The sequence below is a fragment of the Pseudorasbora parva genome, chromosome 17 (assembly GCF_024679245.1).
Source record: "Pseudorasbora parva isolate DD20220531a chromosome 17, ASM2467924v1, whole genome shotgun sequence".
Taxonomy (NCBI): domain Eukaryota; kingdom Metazoa; phylum Chordata; class Actinopteri; order Cypriniformes; family Gobionidae; genus Pseudorasbora; species Pseudorasbora parva.
The window spans coordinates 38675419-38694650 of NC_090188.1; the positions used below are offsets into that span (position 1 = coordinate 38675419).

The window sequence follows — 19232 nt, forward strand, 5'->3', positions numbered from 1 at the left end:
GCTAGAGCATCATTAATTTCGTCAAACAAATACACAAGCAAATGTTAAGTGAAAAAAAACCACTAACATTTATAATAATGGGAATTAGCCAAATACAAGTTTTTTGTACTTATTTATTTCTGTAAGTATACAAAAATAAAATATAGGCCTAACGTAGGCTATTTTAAGAAAATTATAGAAATTATTTTTAATAAAGGTGTCAATATTTTCCCAAATTTTCTATACTTGTTCAGTATAGAAACAAAACCAAAATAGTTTCTGAGTGGCAAAATGAGCATCTTGTATCAATATCAGTCATGGTAGGGTAAATCAGTTTATTATTTTGAAATACACTTTATTACAGACAAAGCATTTTTTGTTCCAAGGACCATTTTCCCCCTTTCAATGTTTAAATAAATGATTCCAGTTAGTAGCCTATAGGTGTTTGGAAGGACAGCAACAGACGCGCGCATATCGCGAGGCTAAGTTACACCGCCAACAATTAAATGCTGTAGTTAAGAGTGTTTTCATCTCTTGGTGCACTGCACATTTAATCACAGTTGTAAATAATCACTTGCATTTAGTGCTCAGCGTTTAAAAGTGTGATTACTTGCGTTTGTGGAGCGTTTTGGACCTTCCGGCGGGGTTTTATGTTCCAACTTAAAGCTGTGCGCGGGAGGCTTTCACACAGAGTAAAAACGGTAAAACACAACATCCACTCTTATATCGTCCCGCCCATATAAAGGTGACGAAAAAAATATGGCGAGACTTTGATAAGTGCAGGTAATGCGCGCGCACGTGAGGAGGTGACATGGCCGAAGCTGATGTGAAAAAGATTTTGCAGTTGAAGCATCAGCTGAAAGACTCCTGTGAAGGACACACGGTAGGGTTCAGTCTGTCGACGACACACATCATTTCAGTCATTACACGGCTACAGGATAAAGCCGCCGGGGCAAGTTGGCACACAGGCTTGATCTCAGGCGTTTCAGTCAATGACCCTATTAAAGCCACACACCTAAATTAAGACTTTCTGGGAACTTAGATGTTTTGATAGCTGTTGGGTAGCAGGGGAACACAATACAACCGAACTGGGATGCATTTAAACAAGTCAGCCATATTATGGTGTTTATTTTTTTATTTTATTTATTTATTTATTTATTTTTTCATATGAGGTTGGGGTCAGTGTGGCTTACCTTTTTCATGACGTTTTTTACCTGTACGTTTTTTTTTTTTTTTTACAAGTAATTAAATTACTTTTAAAAGCAATAATGCACGTATGACAACTAGCCCCGGTTTACTTCAGCCTAATGCTCGATTAATCATAAACCACGAGTTCACTAAACATCGCATTATATGCTTTTGTTTGTTTTAAGAAATCAAAGCCACAATATATTTTTTTAATTTTTTTGATTTACACAAAAAAAGTGTATTTGCACAGAAATGCTAATAGTAATAATGAAGGTGAATTCTTTTTATATAAATATTTTTCAAACGTGAGGTTGGGGTCACGTGTGTCCATGTTTGAATAGTTTCTATTCAATACAAACCATGAGTTCACTCAGCCTTAAATGCTATTTGTTTTAAGAAATCAAAGCATTTTTAAATTTATTTTATAGTTTTTTTGTTGATTATCACAAGTGTTCTTGCTGTTTTTAAGGCTGTTGATTTGTGTATGTGCTCAGAAATGCCACTGAAATAAAAAGTAATGGTGGCCCGTGAATAGGCAAAAAAGGTGTCATGTCAGCAGCTGTTGACCGGAAAGAGATGGTTGGCCCTTGAGAGGGGCTCTTTCTAAAAATAACACTGCAGTTGTCTCTCATGTTGACTGTGTGTGAGTTCAGGCGATGTGCTGCTGCTTATTTCGATTAATCAACTCCCCACGCGGTGTGTTGGTGACTCTTGTAGTGCATCATTAACATACTGTTGTTTAATGTGATTGCACAGTTCATCAGCCGCTCTGAACTTCACAAACATGTGGGTGTGTTATAACTGTTGTTGCATCGCCCATTTATAGTGCCTTGACTAGGGTTTCTCCATACATAGTGTCTGACCGGAGCGCCCGGTCAGCAAATTCAGCTTTTTAGACCGCCATGTGGAAATGGGTGGGACTTCTTTAACCCTTTTTAGAACTTCTAATTTCTGTTTGATTGACCGTGACATCATTTTTATGACCTCTTCAGTGTCACATGACCCTAAGATGATGTTTATTATGATTATTATCAATGTTGTGCAATGATTTTCATGATTCTTTGCAAAGAAAGGTAAAAAGAAAGCTTTTGTAACATTATACACTACCATTGAAAAGTTTGTGGTCAGTAAGAATTTTGTATTTTGAAAGAAATTAATACTTTTATTTATCAAGATGCATTAAATTGATCAAAAGTGGCGGTTGACATTTGTTACAAAATCTTTCATTTTCTGTTCTATTGAACTCTCTAATCATCAAAGAATCCTAAAAAAAATTAACTTGTTAATGATCATAAATGTTTCTGGATTAAATCATCATATGAGAATGATTTCTGAAGGATCATGTGACACTGAAGACTGGAGTAATGATGCTGAAAATACAGCTTTGATCACAGGAATAAATGATACTTTACATTCATTTGTATACATTTTAATAATATTTCAGTTTTTTTTTGGTTTATGAAAAAAAAAACAGCTTTGGTGAGCAGAAGAAACTTTAAAAAACATTTTAAAAAATCATAAATAAACATTGACAAACATAGAACATTCACAGCTGTATTGAGTATATCATAATGTTTGAAATGCCGTTTAACCCTCTGGTCCTCATTTATAGCTCACACATGGCTCCTTTGCTGTCAAAAGTGACCGAAGCCTTGAAATGTAACTTATTTCTTTTACAAGAAATGCAATGTAATTTTTGTTCAAGAATATATTTTTTGGATTATTCAGGGGATTTCATGATGTGATGCAATATTTATAAAAACATTTTTGAGCTATTTTTCCTTATTGAAAATAATACACAATTTGGGAGTAAAAAGAGAAAAACTGATGTCATGCCCTGGCGTGACAACCAGATTCCTATATACGGTAGCTCTATATAAAATGACTTATACATTTTTGTTAAAGGTTTAGTTTTTGTGTCTTTGAAATGTTGATTTGGAGCATCAGTTTTTGTAGTAATTCTACTGTCAGACCTGAACACAGAGGAGGACATTTTGCTACACATAACATCAAAATTCAATGAAATGTAACAATAAAAAGGTATGCCTTATCCCAGCTTAATCAATGTCAGTCTGTTCTGAATTCAACCTCTTATTTTGGACTCAATTTTACCATATTGTTTAAACCTGTTGTGTGTGTCTGTTTTGCAGAGTCCTGACCTCTACAGACATCTACATGCCAATATTCAGTTAAAGTCAAAGCGCCACCTGCTGGCAACAGGAAGTGTGGCACATTAAAATGATGTTGCTGTGTTTCTCCTATACAGGTCCTTCTAAAAAAATTAGCATATTGTGATAAAGTTCATTATTTTCCATAATGTAATGATAAAAATTAAGCTTTGATATATTTTAGATTTATTGCACACCAACTGACATATTTCAGGTCTTTTATTGTTTTAATACTGATGATTTTTGGCAAACAGCTCATGAAAGCCCTCAATCACCCCTCAAACATCTAAAAAAATTAGCATATTTCATCCGACCAATAAAAGAAAAGTGTTTTTGATACAAAACAAGTCAACCTTCACATAATTATGTTCAGTTATGCACTCAATACTTGTTCGGGAATCCTTTTGCAGAAATGACTGCTTCAGTGCGGCGTGGCATGGAGGCGATCAGCCTGTGGCACTGCTGAGGTGTTCTGGAGGCCCAGGATGCTTCGATAGCGGCCTTAAGCTCATCCAGAGTGTTGGGTCTTGCGTCTCTCAACTTTCTCTTCACAATATCCCACAGATTCTCTATGGGGTTCAGGTCAGGAGAGTTGGCAGGCGAATTGAGCACAGTAATACCATGGTCAGTAAACCATTGACCAGTGGTTTTGGCTCTGTGAGCAGGTGCCAGGTCGTGCTGAAAAAATAAATCTTCATCTCCATAAAGCTTTTCAGCAGATGGAAGCATGAAGTGCTGCAAAATCTCCTGATAGCTAGCTGCATTGACCCTGCCCTTGATAAAACACAGTGGACCAACACCAGCAGCTGACATGGCACCCCAGACCATCACTGACTGTGGGTACTTGACACTGGACTTCAGGCATTTTAGCATTTCCTTCTCTCCAGTCTTCCTCCAGACTCTGGCTCCTTGACTTCCGAATGACATGCAAAATTTGCTTTCATCTGAAAAAAGTACTTTGGACCACTGAGCAACAGTCCAGTGCTGCTTCTCTGTAGCCCAAAAGTGCCTTGACCTGGGGAATGCGGCACCTGTAGCCCATTTCCTGCACACGCCTGTGCACGGTGGCTCTGGATGTTTCTACTCCAGACTCAGTCCACTGCTTCCGCAGGTCCCCCAAGGTCTGGAATCGGTCCTGCTCCACAATCTTCCTCAGGGTCCGGTCACCTCTTCTCGTTGTGCAGCGTTTTTTGCCACACTTTTTCCTTCCCACAGACTTCCCACTGAGGTGCCTTGATACAGCACTCTGGGAACAGCCTATTCGTTCAGAAATTTATTTCTGTGTCTTACCCTCTCGCTTGAGGGTGTCAATGATGGCCTTCTGGACAGCAGTCAGGTCGGCAGTCTTACCCATGATTGCGGTTTTGAGTAATGAACCAGGCTGGGAGTTTTTAAAAGCCTCAGGAATCTTTTGCAGGTGTTTAGAGTTAATTAGTTGATTCAGATGATTAGGTTAATGGCTTGTTTAGAGAACCTTTTCATGATATGCAAATTTTTTGAGACAGGAATTTTGGGTTTTCATGAGCTGTATGCCAAAATTATCAGTATTAAAACAATAAAAGACCTGAAATATTTCAGTTGGAGTGCAATGACTCTAAAATATATTAAATATGGAAAATAATGAACTTTAACACAATATGCACATTTTTTGAGAAGGACCTGTATATACCCGCTTAAATGCATGTTGCCAACCAGTCGCTGTTTTCACGAGTCCATCGGGTAGCGGTGGTCCCGGGTGCGAGGGCCCTTTCATTGCTGCTTGCAGCTTTAATTGTCATTATACATCACCAGCTTGTTGGAATTGAAATTCCAGCTCATGAATTGAAAAAACAGGCAAAGATTTGCCCAAACCTAAACAAGTTTGATTGTTTAATTTGCCCTTTCCTTTTCAGCTGCTGAAAATCTTGAGGAAACTTGAAGCATTGGACATCACACTTGAAATCCTCGCTGTAAGAGATTTTAATGTAGTTTTTATTGATCATAATATTTAAATTGTGATGTGACTGTTTTGATCAACTTTTGTGAACCTTCACTGTTTGTGTGTTGTTTGTAGGAAACTGGAATTGGAAAAGTCGTTAACTCCTTCCGGAAGCATGATGAGGCGGGAAAGTTGGCCAAAATATTGGTGAATCGATGGAAATCGCTTGTCCCAAAAGACTCTTTAAGGTCTTACAAATCTGTAATCCACCCCATTTTTACTTGAGCGTGACTTTCTCCATGTGGCATGTTGTGTTCTTAGTCTCCTCGTCTTGTTTTTGCAGCTTGAGAGAGAAGCCTGATGATGGCCTTAGCCTAAATGAAGCGCTCGATGGAGAAGTTCAAGAGAGGAGTAAACGGGAAAACAGCCGTCTTTCAGAGGGCACCACTTCTAGAAAGAAGAACTGTGTTGCTGAAAAGAAAATCTCACATGATGTTGACAATAAATGCAAAATCAAGCCCAGTAAGTCCAAATTCTACTTAAATGGTGAAAAAAAGGACGAGCCAAAAATAGATTCAAGTGTGAATCAGGACTCTGGCCATGGCAAGGAAAAGACGAGTGCCGCGCAGACAAAGGTTTCTGCTACAATAAAACAGCATGGAAAGAAATTTGAAAAATCTTTGAAAGCAGCTCAAACGCAGAGAGAGAAAAGTGGAGACTCGTGCAAGAAAGAAAAGCTGGAGAAGGCCAAAGACAAGCTAGTGTTGAAGGAGGAAGGCTTTGAAACGCCCTCCATGTCGTTTGAAGCGTACCTGAGCTATGACCTCCAGCCGCCCAAACGCAAAAGATGCTTCAGCGTTACTAAAAGTCCAAAAAAGAAACACAAAACTGCACACAAAGAGAACTCTTGTGTGTCTCTGGTGAAGGCGAGCAAGGTTGTGACAGAAGAGCCAATGATGATGGTAAAAACACTTTTCCTCTATATATATATATATATTCAATCAGGCATAACATTATGACTTAAAGGGTTACTTTAGCGATTAGCATATGGTTTTGTATCAGTAGAAACCCTGGAGTATATTCAAATGATTTTTCTTAAATATTCATGAAAGACTCACAGAAGTCATTTTGTTACTTAAGCTCGCTGTGTGGAAGATTTTGTGCCAAACGTCTGACATGCTTGCCCAGAAAGCACATCTCAGACAGTGTGCAGAAAATAAACTGAGCTCTTTCACGTCGTCTTGCACTTGAGAGGACAATTTCACACACAATGATGTAAAAAAAACAAAAAAAAACAAGGCTAATATCCTGGTAAACCTAGTCGGATATGTCTTAAGTGTAAACAGTTGAGAAATTGAACACATATTAAATCTGTGCGTTCGCTCTTAAAGTGACAGCAGCGTAATATTCCTGACCACTATAGCAGCTGTCTGTTAATGTTAGTCAAACAACAAAAGACAAAAGCACTCGCTGCTCTTATTATTTGTAACTGTAACGATTAATAAGGATGTTTCATTTATACAGTGAAGAATATGCAGTGCCATTTTACATTTGGCTACTTTAGTATTCTGTACCTGAAAACTTCTACCTCAAAAGCTCTGTTTATTTAATTTGTATCTTTGTTACGCTTATTTGTGCGTTTGCGTCTAATTTGATTATTCATTCTCACTTTATTACTGACAGTCTTTAATGTTTATAAGTTGTATTAACAGTTTTAGCTGTGGTTTTGAAACTGGAATTGTGAATTTTCAGTGGTATCACTGGTACAGAAATGGTTTCATGGACGGTAAATTTTCTTAAGTCACCGGCCATTGACAGGTGTGGCTTAGTTAGTTTTAGGCCATGGATCTATACATAGAGCCTTGAAGTTAAGTGTTACCTTATCTATTTCAGAGCCCATATAATTTTCTTTAGCCCTTCTTCACCCTTCCTGATCCTATGGATCAGTTTGTGAGACGTACAATAACCAGTGATAATTGATGTTATTGAAATCAAACCTGACATGATGCACTTATGTTATTATATTTGCTTTCAGGCTTAAGCCTAGTCACAAAATGCATGTTTGAGCCAGTTTAACTGACTGTAACCGGCCTTTTTGTCTCAAGATGCCAGTATTTTCTGGTGCATGTTTAGAAAAGCTACTTAAATATATAATGCTAATCCTGGCTTAATCTAAATCCTGTCTGCAAAACCAGGCCTTAATCATTTGAATCCTCTATGTAGACTGGGGTTCTAAAGCTCCAGAATTATAGATTTTTTTATTTCTTTTTTTACATTTGACTCTAGGTTCCTGAGCAGTCAGTGATGGACTTGTTAAACGTTCCTCTACCAACGAGTTTTCCTGAATGTGAGGACCTTTCTCAGTATCAGTACTTCAGTGAAAAGAAAGGTTGGTCAAAGCGTTGCATCTACTGGGAGTCTTTATTTTATAGCTTGATGTTGCCATAATACATTAATTTTTGGTCACTAAATCTCTAGCTGATAGAAAGATCGCTGACGTCTGTGAAGAGACTCCACTCTTCATTGGTCAACGGCTGAAGAATAAGATGCAGGTGTACTCTGGCAGTAAGATGGCGTTTCTGCCCACGATGATGACGCTGTACCAGCAGTGCATCCGAGCGCTGCAGAACAACATCGACTGTGCGTTCCCTGACGTTATGATCTTGATGTTATGTTTGCACGAGGTGAGTTGGGTCCGGTTTTAAAGATGTGGCTGTTCCGCAGCGCTCTATGAAATCGGAGGTGTGCCGTTTGAAATATTGGAGCCGGTGCTGGAGCGCTGCACGCCTGAGCAGCTTCTGCGGATCGAGGAGTATAATCCAGTAAGAAGTCATTTCAGAAGTCTTTCATAGTGAGAATGCTTGTTTTATTACGGTTTCAATGTTCGCCGTGTCTATTTACTCTAAGTGCAGATATCCCGCCTTGTTGGCAGAGGCTATTTACACCGACTCCGCCCACTTACGTCTGATTGGGCCAGAATTACAGAAGGCACTGTATTTTTTGGATAGTGTTGGGGGAACGTGGATGAAATATGACAAATCGACTCGAGTTTGAATCTGCCTTTTCCTGAATTCCCTTTAATCCCTTTTCCCATCATATCATATCAGATCGAAAAGGCATTTATTTTCAATAACAATGAAGAAAAGTGGAAATAAAGTGTGTTTAGTAATCAAGTGTTTATCGGTAAGGAGAAAGTGTATTGTCCCAATTAGGTGGCATCCATTTAAAGGTGCAGTGTGTAAATTTGAGTGGCCTTTCGAAGCACATAGAGAAGCTATGGTGGCCCACACAGGACAAAGATGTCATCATTGGAGACTGCGGAGAGCAGCTAGCGCTCTGTAGAGCAGTTTGTCCATTTAGGGCTACTGTAGAAACATGACAGCGCAAATCGGGGAATTTACTATAAGGCGACCCGCGATGTATGGAGAAAGAAATAGCTCGTTCTAAGGAAATAAAAAAATAACGGTACCTTATGTCAGGTCTTTATACACCACTGAAAGCATAGTTATGTATATTATATTGCATTTGTCAATAGATCCTCATAAATAAGACTTGACTGATTGTAATAAATAAAATAATTTACATTTTATTGCATACCATTTAATGTACACACAAAGGTGGAAATAGTATCTGCCACTCTTTATAAGTATAAATAGAATAGGCCTACTATAGTATTTGCACTTAAAGGGTTAGTTCACCCAAAAATGAAACTGATGTCATTAACTCCTCACCCTAATGTCGTTCCACACCCGTAAGACCTCCGTTCATCTTCAGAACACAGTTTTAGATATTTTATATTTAGTCTGAGAGCGTATCTAAGTGTGTGCACACTATACTGTCCATGTCCAAAAAGGGAATAAAAACATCATCAAAGTAGTCCATATGAGACATCAGTGGGTTAGAATCTCTTGAAGCATCAAAAATACAACCCCAAATCAGAAAAAGTTGGGACAGTTTGGAAAACGCAAATAAAAAAAGAAAGTAGTGATTTCTAAATTTACTTTCACTTGTATTATTGTTTTGTGACAATATGAACACAAAATATTTCATGTTTTGTCTGGTCAACTTCATGTCATTTGTAAATATGCATCCTTTCCTGTCATTCAGACCTGCAACACATTTCAAAAAAAGTTGGGACAGGAGCAATTTAGGGCTAGTAATGAGGTAAAAGGGTTAAATAATGATGTGATTTGAAACAGGTGATGTCAACAGGTGATTGAAATTATGATTTGGTACAAAAACAGCATCCAAGAAAGATCTAATCCTTTAGGAGCAAAGATGGGCCGAGGATCGCCAGTTTGCCAACAAATACGTGAGAAAATTATCGAAATGTTTAAAAACAATGTTCCTCAAAGAAAGATAGGAAGAGATTTGGATATTTCACATTCAACAGTGCATAACATAATTACAAGATTCAAGGAATCTGGAGGAATTTCAGTGCGTAAAGGACAAGGCCGCAAGCCTAAGCTGAACAACCGTGATCTCCGATCCCTCAGGCGGCACTGCATCAAGAATCGTCATTCATCTAGAAGCGATATCACCACATGGGCTCAGGACTACTTTGGCAAACCTTTGTCAAGTACCACAATACGTGGTTACATCCACAAATGCCAGTTAAAACTGTACTGTGCCAAAAGGAAGCCTTATGTTAACAGTGTCCAGAAGCGCCGTCGACTTCTCTGGGCTCGGAGGCATCTGGGATGGACCATCACACAGTGGAAATGTGTACTGTGGTCAGATGAATCAGTAGTTCAGGTATTTTTTGGGAGGAATGGACGCCGTGTGCTCCGGACCAGAGAAGAAAAGAATCATCCAGACTGTTACCAGCAACAAGTCCAAAAGCCAGGGTCTGTCATGGTATGGGGTTGTGTCAGTGCCCTTGGCAAAGGTAACTTGCACTTCTGTGAAGGCACCATTAATGCTGAAAAGTACTTAGAGATTTTGGAGCATAATATGCTGCCTTCAAGAAGAGATCTTTTCCAGGGACGTCCATGCATATTTCAACAAGACAATGCAAAACCACATTCTGCACACATTACAAAGTCCTGGCTGCGGAGGAAGAGGGTACGGGTACTTGACTGGCCTGCCTGCAGTCCCGACCTGTCTCCAACAGAGAATGTGTGGCGCATTTTGAAGCGCAAAATGCGACAACGAAGACCCCGTACTGTTGCCCACCTTAAGACTTGTTTGCAGGAAGAATGGGACAAAATTACACCTGAAACACTTCATCACTTGGTGTCTTCAGTCCCTAAACGTCTTTTAAGTGTTGTGAAAAGGAATGGCAACATTACAAAGTGGTAAACGCTTTACTGTCCCAACTTTTTTTGAAATGTGTTGCAGGTCTGAATGACAGGAAAGGATGCATATTTACAAATGACATGAAGTTGACCAGACAAAACATGAAATATTTTGTGTTCATATTGTCTGCAATGAAATACAAGTCAAAGTAATTTTAGAAATCACTTTTTTTTATTTTTATTTGCACATTCCATACTGTCCCAACTTTTTCTGATTTGGGGTTGTACATTTTGGTCCAAAAAGAACAAAAACTACGACTTTATTCAGCAGTGTCTTCTCTTCCGGGTTTGTTCAATCCTCAAATAAGGATTCAAACGGTTATGAATCAGTAAATTGATCAATGATTCGGATTGCCAGTGTCACATGATTTCAGCAGTTTGACACGCGATCCGAATCATGAATCAATTCACTGATTCATACCCGTTTGAATCTTTAACCCTTTCTAACCCTTTAACCTATTGCAAAGAAAAATACTGGTGTTTTTAAATGGTGTAAATAGAATCTATTGCTATTTGTACTTGGTTCAAATAGCCATGCCTTTTAATGTTTTATAATAATAGTGAAGTCAAAGTGTGTCAGTTATATAATGACCAAGACATTTAAATCTGTCCATTTAAAAAAAAATTTTTTTTTTTGTAATTTAAAATGTGTTTGCTAAGTTTATTTGTCTACAAAACAAGTTTAAGCCTTTAGTTAAAAAATATCATAAGAAATAAAATGTATATTACTAGTTTTGCTTTTGCACGCAACTTTTTTTCAATTTTTATTACGATTTCCACTTTTGTTCAACTGTCAGTTCAAATTAGATTTGTGTGCATATATCTGATCCAATCATTGATCTGCTTTCATGTGTTTGAAATTCTGGAAATCTTTTCAGTCTGACCACTCTAATCAGATTTTACTTAGTTTGTGACTCTCACGCCATGTAAAGAGTAAATGTTAGGCGTTGTAGGACACACGCTGGAAGTTGTTGCAGAAACAAGGTTGTGTTGTTGCAAAGTGCCGGTCGAGTACGGCAGCACAATTTATCGTTTTAGCACTGATATATCATGATATGCAGCGTGTGCGACATCAGGTAGGGATTGTAGTTAAAACGTTATCCATACAGACTAATCCCAAAAGCATCGTAAGCCTAAGTTGATTTTCTAACAATTGCCACCAGTGGTCTCTATTAGGGATGCCGAGGAATAATAAAACACTTGGTCAAAGCCGAATACCAAATGTGTTTTTTTTTTTTTAAATGTTGCCATTTGTTTTGCCAATTTTTTTTCCCCACCATTGCGTGAATTAAATAGTAAAATTAGGTTTTACTATTAGCTCGGTTTTAAACTTAAAATTGATTAAAAAAAAAAAACTACAATTTAAAAAATGTTTTTTTTTTGCAATCCGGCAAACATACAAACAAAGCACAATATAACTAATTGTTTTATTTTTAATTATTTAAATAAATATTATTATTTGGCCATTAAATGCCATCTTTGGCCTAATACCGGAATGCCTAGAGTTATCATAATCCAATCACTCAATTAAAGTGCAGCTGTAGGCTAACGGCTCCACCGCAGCAGTGAGTGTACAGTGAGACACTTAAGATTATTTAGAATTTAAAAAATATTTTGCAACAAATATTTTTCTATTAGTCTGCATTTATATTGCTTTAACGTGTTACTATGTCACTTCCGAAACTTTGCAGCCTGCAATTGGCCATTAATCCTTTTTTCAACATGAAAATGGATTATAGACTGTAGACTCGAAAGCAAGTCAAGCCTACTGGCTCGGTTTGCTCCATTTACGATCACTAAATGCTGCGCTATGTCAGTTCATCAAGATCTCACAAAGTTCAATGAAATTGCAAACAGTGCACAATAAATATCTTACTTGCATCTATTCGTGTCTACACTTTGTTTGTGAGAGGTTTTGCGAGCCTGTATAACTGAATAAATACATAAAACCTCTGTCGGATTGAGCTGTGAGTGGAGTCTGACTAACTTTAGACACATTGGCCATTGCACACAAGAGATCAACTATGTCACCACTGCTGAAACGCACTGTAAATGGATACATTCGACGTTCTACAGACACAAATATGCACTGGAGCATTTGCCAGTATATTATTGCAGTATTAACTACGGTGCTCTAGCTTGCATTTGAGGGTGCTTGCTTGGACAATTCAGTCCAACAGTGTCTGCAAACGGCCGTTTTTGCGTCTTTCTCAGACACTTTAATGCTTCCACACTTCCGACATGTTTGCTGCATATAGAAGCATGTGCGCCTCTCTCTCACGTGCTGGTTGCTATATTTGATCTTGTCATCAAAAATGTCATTGATCCGTAAAATGTATTGTTTTTTCACAATGATTTCAGTTGCCGAACATTTGGTGCATCTCTAGTCTCTATGATCAACTTGGGCTTACGATGCTTTTGGGAAACGCAGCCCTGGCCCCATGGTTTGAAATGCACATGATTCTCAGATTGATGGCAAAGTTTAACCATCCTAGATGGAAAGTTTATCATTTTCACGTGTGTTCAGTCCTGTCGGTCAAGTGATTTGAAACCATTTGAGTGGAACTCGCGCTGTTTGCAAACAATTTCATATCCTTTCATTCTCTTTCAGTCACTTAGATGAATAAAAACTATTGAGAAAAAAAATGGATGCGTATCATCATATTAGATCCGTGCATACTCTTAAAGTGACAGCAGTCTAATAAACCTACTGCTGTCCGTCATGTTAATCAAACAACAAAATAAAAGACAGAGATAATCACTTTTGCGGCTTTAACTAAGATTAGTTATATATATTACACAGTAAAGACTATACAATGTTAGTGATTATTACATTTCTGTACCTGAATACTGTGAGACTTGCCCTGAAAAACACAAAGCACTGTTCATTTGTATCTTTGTTCTCTTGTATTTATCTATGCTTGTTATTTTTATTATTTTCTATGAAGATTTTCTACCCCAAAAATTAACACAGTTAATTTTGTGAATAACACAGTTATATTATATATTTTGTGAATAACACAGTTATATATTCTGTGAATAACACAGTTATTCTAGAATGATTAATTATTTACAAATAGAGCTATATATTTGGTGAAACTGTTTTAATATCGCAGAAAGCTGAAAATCGCAATGTCAGTGTTTTTTTTTTTTGTTTTTTTTTACATTTTGTGCATTCTAATGGTATACACGGATAATTGACAGTAGCCGTTTTCATTAGATTTGCGCAAAACTTTTGTGCTATTTTCTAAATGTCGATAAAAAACTATTGCGACATGACATTAACCGATGTGATGCAACCTAAAAAAATGTTTTCCCTCTCATGAGAAGTCATTCCAAAAATTATGCCACGTATGTTGGTAGGTTTATATACATCCCAGCCACCATAATAGCCAATATTTTTTAATGGAAAGAGACATTGGTGTGTTATTCAAGCATTAATTAAAATTGAGCAAAACTGCATTTAATAAACAATAAAAAAAAATTATGTGAAGACTGTGGAGTGCAAAATAACTCGTTCCCTGAATTCACTGCCTATGTTGTTATTGTGAGTGTACACAAATAAAAGTAGACAGTTTATAGTTTATAATTGTCTTTAACTTATCTTTATGGCTAAAAATGACAGAGCACAGTAAGTTATATCCAATGTCATAAAGGAAAATATCCATCAGAATGCGCCAGCGCTTTCGTCAGCCATGGGCTAAAGAAATTGTAGCCCATTTAGTTTTATAGGTAGGCTGTTTAAATAATATCCTATATTATATATTTATTTATTTCATATGTTGATTATGAATAGTGAGCAGCAAGGGTAAGAGAGGCTACATTACGATGTGCATATGTCTGGAGACATGGAGCGAGGTCAGACATGATGTTGACCACTTCATTGCGTTTTGTTTTATAGAAAGTCTTTCTTTAAAGTGAATTCGTTTTTTATAAAGTGTATTTTAATTTTGATCAGTGTTTCATCAACCCACCTTGTGTGAGTGTAAACATTAGTTTTTTGCGATTTTATATGGGAGTTTTGCGTAATTGACGAGTTCCTATTGGGTCCATTTTCCGTTATCAATTTCAATTTGTGCAATTTGAAGGGTAATGGAAACGTGGCTACTGTGAACATAGCATAGAATAATACTCAAGTCATCAAAAATATGAAATGACATCAAATCAAGTTAGTTAAGAGAGCTGACTTACATGCTATTTATTATAATAATTATTATGAATCTCTCTCGCTCTCGCTCTCTCTCTGTCTGAACAACCTGCTAAATCATGATAGCAATGTGTTAATTCATGCTAGCGATGTGCTAATTAATGCTAGCAGCATGAAAAACATGCTAATTCTTGTTAGAATTGTTAAACCATGCTAGCAACACATTAGCACATTAACAATGTTCTAATTCATGTCTAAAACATGTCAATTCATGCTAGCAGTCATGTTAACATCATCAACTGCACCAAAGCTTTTAAAACATCTTCAAACTTTCTGGGCAGGCTTTTTCAAACCAACTTCAAGTTTTTCTCAACCAATTTTTTTTACATTTGTAATTATGTCTACAAAACAATGCAAGCATTAGCGTAAGAGTAAGCCTTTAGTTCAAAAAGGTCATGAGGAATACACATTTACTTGTGCCCAAACTTGTGACTGTATATGTTGAACTGTGGTTGTGTTTTGTCACAGGTGTATGTCGGGGTGACGGACCACCTGTGGGAGAAACACTGCCAGAAAGATTTCAGAAACGCCCGGCTGATGGAGTACGAGTCCTGGAGAGAGATGTACCTGCGCATGTCCGAGGAGAGAGAGAGGAAACTGAAGCAGCTCACCAAGAGCATCGTCTCCGCTCACTCCGGGAAGCCCAAAGGTTTTCACCTTACTCCTCGTTTCTTCCTCGCACACGTCACTGTCCCCAACTAGCCCTGCCAGTGTTATGCATGCTGTATGAATTATAAGTGACAAACTCTATTGGTCTACAATGTCAGTCCTAGCTGATTTGTGTTCATACTTTAGATTGTCAGCTGATGTGTGTAATTCAGTAACTGTTGGGGGATAATTTGTGTAATCTGCAAGCCTTCTCTTGAAGTGTGTCTCTAGAGCGAGCGCTTGACGGCTCACAAACGCAGTTGTCCTCTGTGTAACACTGCTCTGACCATCTGTCTGCTCAGACTATGAATAGACTTGAAGAGCAACTGTGACTTTGGGTTTAATGGCAAACCATGAACTGATACTGGAGATGCAATCTCTAACAGATCATGATTCACACACCCATGCGACCTGATTCCTAAATGACAGCGATTCGGCTCGGTCTATCAAACCTTTGACGAGTGCGTTGCGTTCACAGCGAACATTCAGATCTGTGTTCTGATCCAGAGAGAGCTGTTCTCGTCATTTCAACCACATAGCTGTGTTTCCATGACCCTTCAAATTGCCTTAATTGGAATTAGGCCAATTTTGCAAAAACTCCCAAATATCATAAGTTTTTACACTCACAAGGTGGTTTTTCAGGCAGTTCAAAAAAGGAATAACTGGTGTACATAAGTCACATGATCATACTTTAAAAATGGTGCGTTATGTTTGGACGAGATCAAATTCTTTATTAAACTAATAAAAGACAAAAGAATTATGAGAATTATGGACAACAAAGAAATGCCATAATTTAACAAGACCTTGATGCGTATATGAGGGAGAAATACCCAGAAACACCTCTCATATGTGGCTGCTCGGGTATACAGGTTTTTTCCTTGACATTAATGTTGGATACAAACATTAAAGTCTCCTGCAAAGGTCTTTATTAATTAATTAATTAATTAATTTATTTATTTATTTATATAAATGTGACCCTGGTTTTTATTTTACAATTCTGACTTCTTTTTCCTCAGGATTTTGAGCAATTCGCCAGTAGAGAATAAAGTCAGAGTTGCAAGATAAAAAGTTGCCGTAACTCTTTATTTCTCGGTGGAAATGAGCTTCTGTAGCTTTGCATCTTGTTTTCCTCATAGTTCAAATGTAAGAACTGAATTGGAGCCCTGACAGGCCAGCGTTATAACCGCTTTAACACTGCCGTCCCACTTTGATAATGTTTGAAACTCTGCTGTTGATTCCTAATGTCACACTTGCTGTGTTTTGGGCTTTTGTTTCTCTTTCAGGAAGGCAGGTGAAAATGGCGTTTATTCATTCCGCTGCTAAACCACCTAGAAATGTGCGGATCCAGCAGGAGATTCACGGCACGGCCGGCCCCGTGACACAGCCTCACCCGACGGACAGAGCCAGGTCCGTTCAGACCAGATCGAGCTTTAGATTTCAGTCAAAGGTAATAATTCAAAGAACGTCTGTCCTGTCGCTCCGCCCACAGTAGTGCGAAACCCAATGAGAATCGGGGAAGATCCGGCTTCATTGAGCCTCCGAAACCCTCCACCAACAACTCCAGCCAAGCCCAAGACCCTCGCAAGATTAAACGTGAGTTTCTCGTGGATCTTTTCTTGCTTAGGAAAACAAGTAGGAACTGCTGTCTAAATATCTAAACATTCTTTAATCAAGATGCATTTATTAGATAAGTAAAACGGCAGAAGGTGTTGTTTGTGTGTGTGTGTGTGTGGGTAGGGGGGGGGGAATAAAAAAGGTGAGTTTTTGCTTAAAACTAGCGAAATGATCTGAAAATGGTATTAGAAAAAATCTTTCATTCAAAATCTTTTTATTTCAAACAAGACATATCTTATGCAATTTTACGTGTCTAGTAAAGGCATCTTGATTTAAGAATGTAGATATTTAGACTGGATAAAAGACAACAAAAAATATGGTAAAATAAGTAATATTGTGAAATATTACCGTTTAAAGTAACTGATTTCTATGTGAATTATATAGTAAAATGTTGATGCAAAGCTGTATTTTCAGCATCATTACTCCAGTCTTCAGTGTCACATGATCCTTCAGAAATCACTTTAATATGTTACCCTGGACCACAAAACCCCTCATACGGGTAATTTCTTTAATATTTGTCAGTGATGCAACTATTTGAAAATATGAAATCTGATGGGGCAAAATCTAAATATTGATTAAATCTTAGTCCTTAGCTATGCATATTACGACATTTTTAAAAATATATATTTTTATGTTAGGAAATTTACAAAATATCTTCATAGAACATGATCTTTACTTAATATCCTAATGATTTTTGGCATAAAGAAAAATGTATAATTTTGACCCTTTTGGCTATTACCACAAATATACCCATGAGACGCATGACTGGTGTGTTCTGGGGTCACATGCTGATTCGCTGTTTAATTATTAATAATGGTTCTTTATTATTTTCAATTCTGAAAACAATTTTTGCTGCCAAATATGATTAAATAACGGATGCATTTGTTTTCAGGATTCTTTGATGAATTGAAAGATCAAAAGAACAGCGTTTATTTGCAATGGAATCTTTTGAAACATCATAAATGTCTTACTGTCACTTTTGATCAATTTCTGCATCCCTTCTGAATGCAAGCTTTTTTTTTACTGTACTTTTCAGCACTGATAATAATACATGTTTCTTGATCAAATCCTCACATTAGAATGATTTCTGAAGGATCATGTGACACTGAAGATAAATTACACTTGACTATATATTCACATAGATAAGGCTAAAGCCGTTTAATGTAAAGCAGCTAAGACTCTTTCATTAACATTATTTTGAACTTTGACTCGTGGTTTAATGATGATAAAGCTCTCATTCAAGCTGTGACATCAGCGTTTCCTTACAGCTTTAGCTGGCATTTTTAATTAAACATTATAAGTAGATAAGGCTCATGTATGTGGAACACCCACAGCTTCTATTGGAGCAGGTTCTTGTAGTTTGTCCTGTGTTGACAGGAGTGGCGCCGATGATGGCCAAGTCCCTGAAGGCCTTCAGAAAGCAGCTCAGCCGCAGATGAATGTTGGCTGTAAGCCTTATCGTCTAAATTGTTTATAGAGATTTTTTTTCAATGTTATTTGTAATTCCACAAAATGCTTACAGGATTGATGGAAACGTAGCACTTATTCGTATGAAGAATAATTGCACTTTTGAAATCAAGCTGTCTCTTTGTATTGATTTTTTTCTATCCTGACAGACACCATATGACTTCTGAAATTAAAACTATAATGACCACAAAACCTGTCGTCTGCTTGTTTGTCTCCATCTAGTGGATAAGTGTAGCTCTGAAATGATGGGTCAGCTGTTCTGACAGCAGGAGGAAATGATGATAAAAGGACCAAACTGAGCATATAATCATACATACAGTGGTTATGATGGGAAAATATTAAAATGAGCATATCAGATGTATATTAGTAGTTGTTGAAGTCAAATGTTTGCACATTTTGCCCTCAAAGTTGACGTGTTAGAAGCAGGAAAAATGCAGCTAAGAATGCAGCTCTTGTGGGCTGTTCCCGGTCTGCAGTGGTCAGTATCTATTAAAAGTGCTCCAAGATAGGAACCGTGGTGAACCGGCCTCAGGGTCATGGGTGGCCAAGGCTCACTGATGCAGGTGCATTGCTTACCTGGGGAACACATGGCACCATGATGCACTATGGGAAGAAGCACGGTGACGCATTGCTGCCACTTACATATTTTTTTCCACTCCATTAGGTCGTAATAACGAGATCTTATGTTGTAAAAACGACACTTTTCTCGTTAAAACAACATATATTTTCTCCTAATAAAGACATGT

General features: G+C 37.5%; 1 protein-coding gene across 1 annotated transcript; it reads left to right on the forward strand.

Moving 5' to 3' along the window:
* The first annotated feature begins 438 nt into the window (after window positions 1-438).
* Window positions 439-18668, forward strand: eloal (elongin A, like). Its single transcript, XM_067421592.1, has 11 exons — window positions 439-862; window positions 5228-5284; window positions 5389-5501; window positions 5597-6215; window positions 7540-7642; window positions 7732-7893; window positions 7978-8075; window positions 15226-15406; window positions 16689-16812; window positions 16895-16998; window positions 18397-18668. The coding sequence occupies exons 1-11, from the start codon at window positions 791-793 to the stop codon at window positions 18456-18458; spliced, it is 1695 nt and encodes a 564-aa protein (XP_067277693.1). The 5' UTR covers window positions 439-790; the 3' UTR covers window positions 18459-18668.
* Window positions 18669-19232: the final 564 nt, after the last annotated feature.